This window comes from Sminthopsis crassicaudata, chromosome 3 (assembly GCF_048593235.1).
Source record: "Sminthopsis crassicaudata isolate SCR6 chromosome 3, ASM4859323v1, whole genome shotgun sequence".
NCBI lineage: Eukaryota > Metazoa > Chordata > Mammalia > Dasyuromorphia > Dasyuridae > Sminthopsis > Sminthopsis crassicaudata.
In genome coordinates this window covers 263206941-263217728 of record NC_133619.1, presented here as the reverse complement: position 1 = coordinate 263217728, position 10788 = coordinate 263206941, and the positions used below count along the sequence as shown (strand labels likewise).

Sequence of the window (10788 nt, the reverse complement as noted above, 5' to 3'; positions counted from 1 at the left end):
AAAGGATCTTCATATTGTTAAATTTTATGATAATGTTTCTATACCAATGCATATATTGGAGAAGAAAGGAATAAAATTTCTCAAGTCTAATATGTGCTGTCACATTGTATATTTCAATACTAATGTTAAAAGTGTGAAGGGAAGTGGAAAGCTATCTTTGGGAATTTCAACAGATTTTCTTTCACTTGACCTTGTTACACATAGCCAATTATTTTTGGCAGTGAGCATTAACAATGAATTGTGCTTTATTTATGAGCAAGTCAGTTCAGATTACCTAGTATGAGGTTAACCATTACGAGCTGTAAAAGGACACAGTTTCTCATGTTATCTATTTTATTTTATAATATTATTTTATTAATTATAAATTGTCATGATAAAATCTAGGAGTAATTTATCTGACCCTCTAGATTCTCTTCCACAGCTTCCTCAATTCCCTGAATTTAAATTTGTCTACTTCTCTAATATAAGTTTTTTAAGTTTACATATAAAACTTTAATATAAGTTTTATCATTACTGAAATTCTAAAAAAAATCTGCCTAATTAGAATTTATTTTGTAATAAGTTCTATATCTCTTATACCTTCCTCTTTCCTTCTTATACTACACATTGCTGTCCCATAATTTTACATAGATGATTAAAATGCATGGGTAATTTTTATGAAAACATTACTTTAATATTACCGTAAACTGCTTTTCTGAAACCAATATTAATGTCTCCACCTGAGATCAAAAGACAAATTTTTATTTCAGCCACTGCCAATATTCTCTCCTTAACAGCTGATTTTTGACAGTTTCTAGGTCTTCACAAGAAAGGATGTTTACTGTGAACACTAAGCAGAAATACATTTGATGGTGGAAAGAATCTTGAGCTATCTTAAGGTGGAACAAAAACTTGACATGCCATACTTCAGTTTATATTTTAAGAGGTTTTAATAAAGACTTGATTTTCAGGAACGTCTTGCTCTGTATAATATAATACATTTAACTTTACATGAAGCTAAGATAAAAATAAAACTTTCTTACAAATTATATTTTCCAGTGATTTTTTTTTTTTTTGCAGTAAAAATAGCTGCTACATAAATCCCTCCTGATCTCTGAAAAGGAGTTGCATATTTCCAAAAATAGAGTTCCTATTTTAATCAAACAACATTAATTGGGGACAGGGAACCACATAGAAGAGGACATGTTTGAAGCAAGGAGGATGGGATAAATACAATTAAACCAAAATAAGTCTTGAATATAAACTTATTGAAAAACATGCACAGAAGTGGAAAATAGCATTTATCAGGAAAGGTACTGCTTTTTAGCTAGTAACTTCAACATTAGAATAGAAACCACAAAAAGGTCAGTTATGCCCCAATACAATATTATTTTGTAAAAATGCCCAAATATACAAAGTATCTGCAGCCATGGCAAATAATAATAACCTTCTATATCTTTTCACAAATTTTCTCCGCCTGTCCCTTAGCAGATTATTTTTCTAATGTTGTAGGTACTATTAACGATTAAACATTGGGTAGTTCTGTGTCCTTCCTGGTTCCTTATTTCAAGCACACTTAATTAGCTTAAATTACAATATATAATTTCTGATAAATAGCACTGATGGAGATTTTCAGGAAGAGCCATAAGATTAAAACAGCATACAAATACTATCACCTGAAATGGCATTATTTTTCCTCCTCCTTGAAGGAAATGCTTTTGCATTTGCTGCACTTGGTTCTACAAGGCAAAACCAAAGTACTTGTGGCTTCCCAGCACATCTTTGTTAAAGATAAAATTCTTATTTGCACTGCTTTCATCCCAGAGAGCAGAACATTCCCATCCTATCTTTCAGGAGTTAAAGAGAAACATAAATAACATTTTGTCACTGGATGCTAAGAAGCTTTGTTGACATCTGTGTTTCTCAGGGAGGTGACTGTTTCAGAGCCATTGTTTTGGATGAAACAAGCCCACTGCTTCCTTTGATATTTTTCCATGGCTTACAAAACATCTCCTTTATAAGGTCCTTCTTTTGCAGCACTTGCCCCTCCGGGAGCAGTCAGTACGGGTTGTCCGCAGTGGCATCCCATTCACAGTATATGTGGAGCTTGGCCACAGCCACTTGGGATACAGACCCACACAGTGCTCAGTCTTCTGTATCCGGCTGCACTCCTAGCATGGTGTGAAGCTCTTCTGCCGTATATCCAAGGAGATTCTGGAGGTCACACACAAAGCGGTACACGTAACGTTTGCCAGATGTCTTGTGAATGATATTCTTGTCATAATAATAGCGGAGGCCCCGGCTCAGCTTTTCATAGTTCATTTTGGGCTTGTTTTTCCTTCTCCCCCACCGTCGGGCTACCTTTTTATGAAAAGAGACATGAAAAGGAATGCTTAGACTCAAGGGAGCTATATTCTCCAGTAAAATTTTCAATTTGTTGTTACACACATTTTAAAAAATCTTAGCAAATGCCTAATTGTTAAAGGGGGGGGGGCAAGAAACACCCTCTTATACATTGAAAAGCTTAGAACTAGGACAATTCCAAATTGATTTCTTCTTTTGTTATGGAATGAACATCATTAGGACACTTATCTCAGCATTAAAGTTATCCTTTTATGAAGACTTTCTTTTATTTGACCTATATCTCCAGAGTTTACTTATGCAGGATGCCAAAGAGCTGTACTTTGGGCCTGAGACATTAAGTACCTATAAGTTACTATTTTGCCTAAAGAAATGCTAGATTTTCAAAAACACTTTTCAAACAGTTTGAAAACAAAACATTTATAAAATCTTTGCTATCTTGGTCATTGCAACCGAGGAGATATAGCTTAAATTTAAAGAAAGGATGAAATGAATGTGTGACTCACAGCAGGCACTTAAATGCTTGCTGGCTCCAAGGCAAGTAACTACAGCATTAATATTCTTCATTTACACAAATATTTTCACGCTAACTTTGTTTCCATAAAAATTCCACATGAGGAAAATGTTTAAAAAGATTACTCATAAGGTCCATCTTTATTTTAAATTGGTAGTATTGTTTCATTCATATCAATAAAATAACAAAATCAAGAGATTAAAGGACAAAAATTTCCCTATAACTATGAACATACTGTAACAGCCTACATACTTCATCTGGATCAGCAAGTTTAAACTCCCATCCATCTCCGGTCCAACTAATAAATGACTGACAAGATTTGTCTGTTAACAATTCTAAAAGAAACTGCCATAGCTGAATAGGTCCACTTCCTAGAAAGAAAATAACAATAAAGAAACATTAAAATAACACATTTCATTAAGCTTTCCCAAAGAGATAACAGATGTTACTGTAACTTTAAGGGCTATTTGGAATGCTATAGAAATAAAAAAAAAAAAATTTTTTTTTACTGACAGTTTTTTTTAACTTATGAAGAAGAAACTTCTTGAGAAGAGATTTTATTTTGTATCTTGAATTAAATGACGGAACTGTGTTTTTAAAAGAATGAAATCAGTCAGTAATAGTGATGATTGTACAACTGGCTGTTATCTTTTTCACAGCTAAATGTAAACATTATGTTTTATATTGGGATTTTGATGTGAAAAGAGTTATTAGTATCTGCCTTTGAGGTTTCCCTAGGATTAGAGATTTTTTAATTTATTAAATAATCTTTAACAGGTGGGGCTCTGAGCTTAATGGATAGTTGAAAGTTATGTTGAAATTTATTAATGAATAAGGAAATATGTAGATATAACCTTGGGTTGTCCTAGATAAACTTTGTTTAAGTTTATCTAGAAAAGGAAAGAGTAAAATAGTAAGTTACCAAGTGACATAAAATTAACTCCAAAAACTTTGATACATTAAAAAAAAAATTTAATATAATAAGGCTCAACTTTCTATGACGCCAAATAGATGCAATGGAGTGTAATTAATATAAAATCACTATCTTTTAAGTGGCTGTTAAATTACCTATTGGTGGAATTGTGCATGTTCTAATTATTAGGGAGATATGCATATCCTTTAATTCAGCAATACCACCAATAAGTCTGTATCCCAAAGAGATCAAAGGAAAAGGACCTATATATAGAAAAATATTTATAGAAATTCTTTCTGTGGTGGCAAAGAAATGGAAATTAAGGGGAAGACCATCTCCTAGGGAATGGCTAAACAAACTGTGGTATATGCTTGCAATGAATGCTTTTGTTTGATGGTCAACTGTGAAAAGACTTTAGCTACTCTAATTAAGACAATGAGCCAAGACAATTTCCAAAGGACTCATGATGAAAAATGCTATATCCACTTCCACAGAGAATTGATGAACTCTGAATGCAGATTAAAGCATAACGATTTCATTTATTTATTTATTTATTTATTTTTTCAACATGGCTAATATGGAAATGTTTTGTGTGATCTCATATATATCACTGAAATCATATTTTTTGCTCTAAAAGGCTAGGCCTAGGTATCTCAACTTTTTTTCTTTTTTGTCATTTTATACCCCATTCCTGCTAGAGAACATTTGTTTCCTCAATTCTTTTTTTTTTTTTGGCTGAGGCAATTGGGGTTAAGTCACTTGCCCAGGGTCACAGTCACAGCTAAGAAGTGTTAAGTGTCTGAGACAGATTTGAACTCAGGTCCTTTGGACTTCAGGGCTGGTGTTCTATTCACTGTACCGACTAGCTGCCCCTTCCTCAATTCTTTTGTCTTCCTCATGCCCTCCACAACTTTATCCTTTGTATCTTACTTTAAACCTTTCTCTTCTCTATCCAATTATTGATTTTGGGAAAAGCACTTCCTCTTTCTCTGTGATTAGTCTCTTAGTCTCTCATCCTCTAAATCAGGATTTTAAATAGAATGCTCACCCAGTCCCCTTTTTGTCATAGATCCGTTCTCAAGAATGCATTTTAAATGTATAAAATACAAAGAAAACAAATTATTTTGAAGTAGATCGACTATAAAATATTTTTAAGATGTAAAGGATGTAAGATAATAAATACTGCTCTAAAATGAGGGAGATGGATTGACAATACTTTTTAATCTATCATGTGATAGGATGCTTATGAATTCTAACTTAGTCTAGGCTTATAAGATGAAAATAATTGAATTTCAGACCTATGAACCAACTAATCCAAGTCAAGTCTACTTGACTTCTTGACAATCTACCCTGCCTCTATACCCTCTGGATTCCCTAAAAACTCCTTTGCCCTGTCAATGTGATCTAAGGCCAACTAAATTTTTCCAGCTTTACTGCATATTCTTTAGTACAGAATCTTTCTGTTTAAAATAGGGATCCTTGACAGCAAGAATTGCCTTGCTTCATTTATAACCTCACTGATTAGCAAAGTTCTTAGAATAAAGTAAGGGTATAATAAATACTTTTCTAGACCATTGCATTCCAAAATAGTCTTGTTCTCAATCATAGGATTAATGTTTCGGGAGGAGGAGGGAAGATTTAAGATTAAGACTACATATTCTCCATCTTAACCAAGAATAATAGTGTGGCAGCCTTCTAAACAATGTATTTCTTTAAAATTTATTAAAACCATATACCGTGCCAGGATAAAAGAACAGTTTATCTGCATTACAGCTATTAATGCCTCTGAAAATTCTGTCTTGAAACTGGTTCTCCCCCCCCCCCCCCTTTTCTTTCCTTCCTTTTTATCTAATTATCTAGTTTTACAAGAAGTATTAGTTTGGTGATTGAGAATTATTATTTTAATCTTCAGAGTGGGCTTTCAAAAAATGTTTTATAACCTTTGGTAGTTAGGATGCCTTATATTATACATAACCAATGTATAAAGAAAACAAACATTTTAGAGGGAAAAATTAGAAAATGCAGAAGCATTAGAAATATTTTGGTATATAAAAACAAAGTAGCTTAAAAACTAAAAAACAAAACAAAATAAAACAAATATGGCCCCAAGAATAGGAAGGGTCTGAAACAGAACTTTAAAATAGGTTTAGATCAGTGTTTTAATTTCAAGAAAATTCAAATAAGGCTTCTATTATTTGACACTAGCATTTTTGCCTATGTCAGCTTGTTTCCTTTGAAATTCTTTAAGTGGGTGAGTCAGTGTAAATTCCATGTACCTAAATACTTCCTAAAATCCTTTTCAACTGACCCAAATAGAATACTCTTAAATTTCTATACATTACATTTAGCTTTCTATACCCTAAAATGCCTGAATTCTAAAAATGAAAATCTTATAGGAATGTGATAGGTCACATATAAACTGCAGATTGTAAATAATAATGTACTTAAACCAGAAATATCTTTTTAAACATGGAAATACAGACATACAGAGAATCAGAAGAGCAAACAACTATCGTCTCAGTCTATAAGCTCTAAGAGGTAAAGTTACAACACTTGCCTGTAAAGCCAGCAAGAATGGCAGCTGGTATAACTGGTTTGCCTTGTTCTACTGGGTCACTTCTTTCTTGAATGTAATCCTTGAAAGACATAGTAGGTTTATTCAGGCATAGGGACTGATTGCAGTCATCTTCAAAGCTTTCAAATGAAGGCACACGCTGCACATCCAATAAAGATGACTGGCTATTCCATGACTGTAGCAGAGAATCGGAACTTTCAAAACTGTCTTTGCCATTCTCAACAGAATCATGTTTTCCTGGCTTACCTTTTGAAAGACAACCAAAATGCATATTTTGATTCTTATGAAACAATGGCTCAATCTTATTAATTACTACAGTCACTTTATTTAGCTTTATTTGAGTTGATACTCTAACCTTACTGATGTGTAGTTTAGAAATGTTCAAGAGTTTTAGGATGAATGACTCAGTGGTATATTATGTGGCTCTATGAATCATACAAGTTGAACTACTCACATAAAAATACTTAAACAGGGAACTAACCCAGAGTAAGTAACAGGGAGAGCATAAAGTAATGTAGAAAATCAACAATTCCTTGCTTGATTCCTAATCTAGTGGCTGACCACAAAACATACTTATTAAGAAAATCAACCCTATAACTCATTTGTGTTAAGTGATTTTTCTAAAATCCCAAAACCAAAACAGATTAACACAAAAAGGCATTTCAATCTTACCAGTATTACTGATGAGCAAATTCAAATTGTTTCCTGGGAAGTCTGGATTCACTGAGCAGTAATTCACACTTATTGTGTCAAGTCGGGATTTGGAATACAATTGAAAGTCCTGCTCAGAACTAAGAATATTAGGTCCTGTTGATGACTGACACAAACTATCCAGGAGAGTTGTTTTGGTACAACTTTGTGTCTGCATTCCATATGACAGCTGATCCATGTTACCTCCTGTAATATCATTGAAAAGTATTGATACAGGAAATAATAATACCATCTTTATCTCACCTTTTCAAAAACCCAAACCAAAAAAATCACCCATAATCTTGGCATTTACTATCCTAAAAAGCCATAATTTAACATTTGTGAAGAAATTCCAAAAAGGGGAGGAAAAAAAATTGGTCATGTTTTCACACTTTTGAAAAAAAATCAATTACTCCTCTCATCTAAAGTCATCTAGACTTTACTGAGAGAGCAAATAACAACTAATTTTTCCCAGATCTAGAACTTATGTTATTTCTTCTGGATGGATGATATTCTGTTATTGTAGGAGAAATTCAATTTTCTGGAGAATTATATAAAGTGATTTACTTCAGTGCCATGTCATTTTAGATCTGAAATATATGATTATTCTCTGCTGGTACTATGAAGACTAACTTAAGAATTATGAAACAGGAGGAAAACCCATAGGAAATTGTGAAATATTAATTTATATAGATCCTGGGGGGAGAGAGGAAGAGGTAGAGGAAGGAATGGATGGCTGATTGTCATCTCAATAGTATGTCTTAGAAAATTTAGGCTTTTGACAAACCAGAAGTAAGAGTCTTGACTTTTTGGGAAATCTTATGTTAAATTCACCAGAAGTATTTCTTCTTTCTACAAAATTTGATTTTAAAAATCTAGTAAAAAAGATATAAATCGAAAAGAAAGACTTTAAGTTTGTTCATGTTTTTAACCTGTCAAGGCTCTTTGAAGATGATTTTTTGGACTGGGCCTGCCAAATGTGATTCCTTATTTTCAACTGGATTTTAAATTTCTAAAGTTAATGAGGTGGTTAAATTTTGTTTCCAGCTAAAATAATTGTCCAGATAACATCTCATAATACAGAATCCCAATCTAAGATAAGGCACAGATGATAGTGATATTCTTAAATGTAAAAGCAATTAAGACTAACCTAGTGAATTACTATTGATCCAGTGAGGCATTGAAGTGAGATGGGAGTTTTCTGCATATAGATCATCTGTTTTTTCTTGATTCTCTGAAAAATCAAAAAGAATATCCCAAAGTTCAAATATAGGTTACATAAAACAAGATATTGTAATGTGTGTACATGTACACCCCTCCTCCCCGGTTTACATATATACATTTATTTTTATTCATGCATTTACTTATATGTGCAAAAAAAAGAGAAAATAATTGTCAATACCCTGCCTGCAAAAAATTCAGTTTTCCAACTATATGATATATCTAAAAAAAAAAAAAAAAAAAAAAAAAGTAAAACCTTCTGATATGTATATACATATATATTGAGATTATACATTCAACTGAATACTTTAGAGTAAAGAAAGATTGACAGATAAAATGTAAACTAATATGATTGTTTTTTTAAAAGTTGGAAAGAAAACATGAGGCTGCTGCTACAATAGTATAGTTTAACAAAATCATTTCACTCTTAGACTATTATATTACAGTATTAATAAGGGTTGGTCTCCCTGCCTCAAATCTCTCCCCATTCTATCTATCCTCCATTCAATTATCAAACTGATCTTCCTGATGCACAGGTCTGAGCAGCTCATTTTCCTATTCAATAAACTACAGTGATTCCCAAATACCTATACGCTCAAATAGCAAACCCTTAATAACTGGCCCCTTCCTCCTTTTAAGTCTTCTTATACCCTACTCTTCCCATATACTCCAAGTCCAGAGATACTGCTTTCCTTGATATTTCTAACTTAAGGCTTCATGCATTCACCTCCTGAGTTCATGTGTTTTTACTGCCTTCTATGCTTGAAATGCTCTCCCTTCTCATCTCTACCTCCTGTCACAGGTTCAGATTGAAAAAGACTGATTGTGGTCTTTCAAAAACTGGAGCACAAAGCAGAAGGTCAATAAACATACCTCTCCTTAAATCATTCCATCTTGGAATGAAAACTTATAGATCTCCAGAATTAACTCTAAAAACATCAGCAAGAAAAACCTTAAGCAACTTTTCCACCTCAGGGACAGGAGACAAACTGACATAAAATTAAAGTCAAGAAATAGACTGGAAAATGAGCAAGCAAACAAAAAAGTATCTGACCAAAGGAAATTAATATGGTGTTGGGGAAGATGAAAACACAAACTCAGAAAAGGACAATGTAAAAAACAGACAAGCTGAAGCCTAAAAGAAAAAATGTGAATTGGTGTCAGGCCCAAAAATAACAACTGGAAGAGCTCAAAAAAAGAATTTTAAAAATAAACAAGAGAGGCATCAAGGTGGTGCAGTGGTAATAGCACCAGCCCTGAAGTCAGGAACACTTGAGTTCAAATCTGACCTCAGAACCTTAAAACTTCCTAGCTGTGTGACCCTGGGCAAGTTACTTAACCCCAATTGCCTTAGGGGAGAAAAAAGAGAGGCAGAAGGAAATCAGGAAAAGGATTGAGAGGGTCACAAGAGAATCATGGGAAAAGAGTCAATAGTTTGGTAAAGAAATAAACAAAAAAATGGAAAAAATATAGAAAAATTCACTGTAGAAAAAAACTTGTTAAAAGTAGAACTGGCCAAATAGAAAAGGAGTACAAAAACTCCCTGAAGATAATAATTCCTTAAAAATGAGAAATGGGCAAGTATAAGCTAATGAATACATGAAATATCAAAGAAATAATAAAACAAAATAGAAAGAACAAAATAAATAGAATAAAATGTAAAGTATTTCATTGGAAAAATAATGAGATGGAAAATAGATCCAGGAGAGATAATGAACTACTCAGATTAGCAGAAGAGGAAATAAAATAAATAACCTCATCTTAGAAAAAGAAATTGAACAAGCCATCAATAACTGCCTCAGAACTCCCCCTTCCTGCCTTCCTAGCAAGATAGATTGACAATTCTATTAAACTATTAGGGAAAATAGGCAAAAAAGGAGTCCTACACCAAATTCTTTTTATGACAAAAATATGGTGTTGATGAGAAGAGTGAAGAGAAAAAGAAAACTATAGACAAATTTTCTAATGAATATTGATGCAAAAATTTTAAATAAATATTTACAAGGAGATTAAAGCAATATATTATAAGGATTATTCACTATGAGCAGGTAGATTTATACAGAAATGGAGGGCTGTTTCAATATTTTGAAAATTATCAGCATAACAGTATATCAATAGTAAAACCAACTGAAATCATGTGATTATCTCAATAAATGCAGAAAAAGTTTGACAAAATAAAATATCCATTTCTATTAAAAACATCAGAGAGCATAGGAATGAAGCTTTTCTTATAAATAATACCTATTTAAGAATATCAGCAAGCATTAACTATACTGAGGATAAGCTAGAAGCTTTCCAATAAGATTAGTTATCAATAATCACTATCGTATTAGAAATATTAGATACATAAGAGAAGAAAAAGAAATTGAAGAGGTAATGAGGAAACAAAAACTATTTCTTTGCAGATTATATGATGGTACACTTTAGAGAATCTACTAAAAAACTACTTGAAATAATTAGCAACTTTGGCAAAACTGTAGGATATAAAATAAACCCATGTAAATCATCAGCATTTCTATATATTATCAACAAAGT

At 32.6% G+C, this 10788-nt stretch overlaps 1 protein-coding gene across 2 annotated transcripts in view; it reads right to left on the bottom strand.

Moving 5' to 3' along the window:
- Positions 1-910: 910 nt before the first annotated feature.
- Positions 911-10788, bottom strand: part of ETS2 (ETS proto-oncogene 2, transcription factor) — a 30713-nt gene continuing 20835 nt past the window's right edge. The window contains exons 6-10 of one of the 2 annotated variants that reach the window (XM_074300660.1): positions 8183-8266; positions 7015-7239; positions 6325-6588; positions 3107-3225; positions 911-2340 (exon numbers count right to left, since the gene is read on the bottom strand). In XM_074300660.1, the coding sequence (XP_074156761.1) occupies positions 2125-2340; positions 3107-3225; positions 6325-6588; positions 7015-7239; positions 8183-8266 (908 nt within the window). In that variant the 3' untranslated portion in view covers positions 911-2124. Of the gene's footprint in view, positions 2341-3106; positions 3226-6320; positions 6589-7014; positions 7240-8182; positions 8267-10788 lie in introns of both variants that reach the window. The other variant, XM_074300658.1, reaches the window with a different exon arrangement.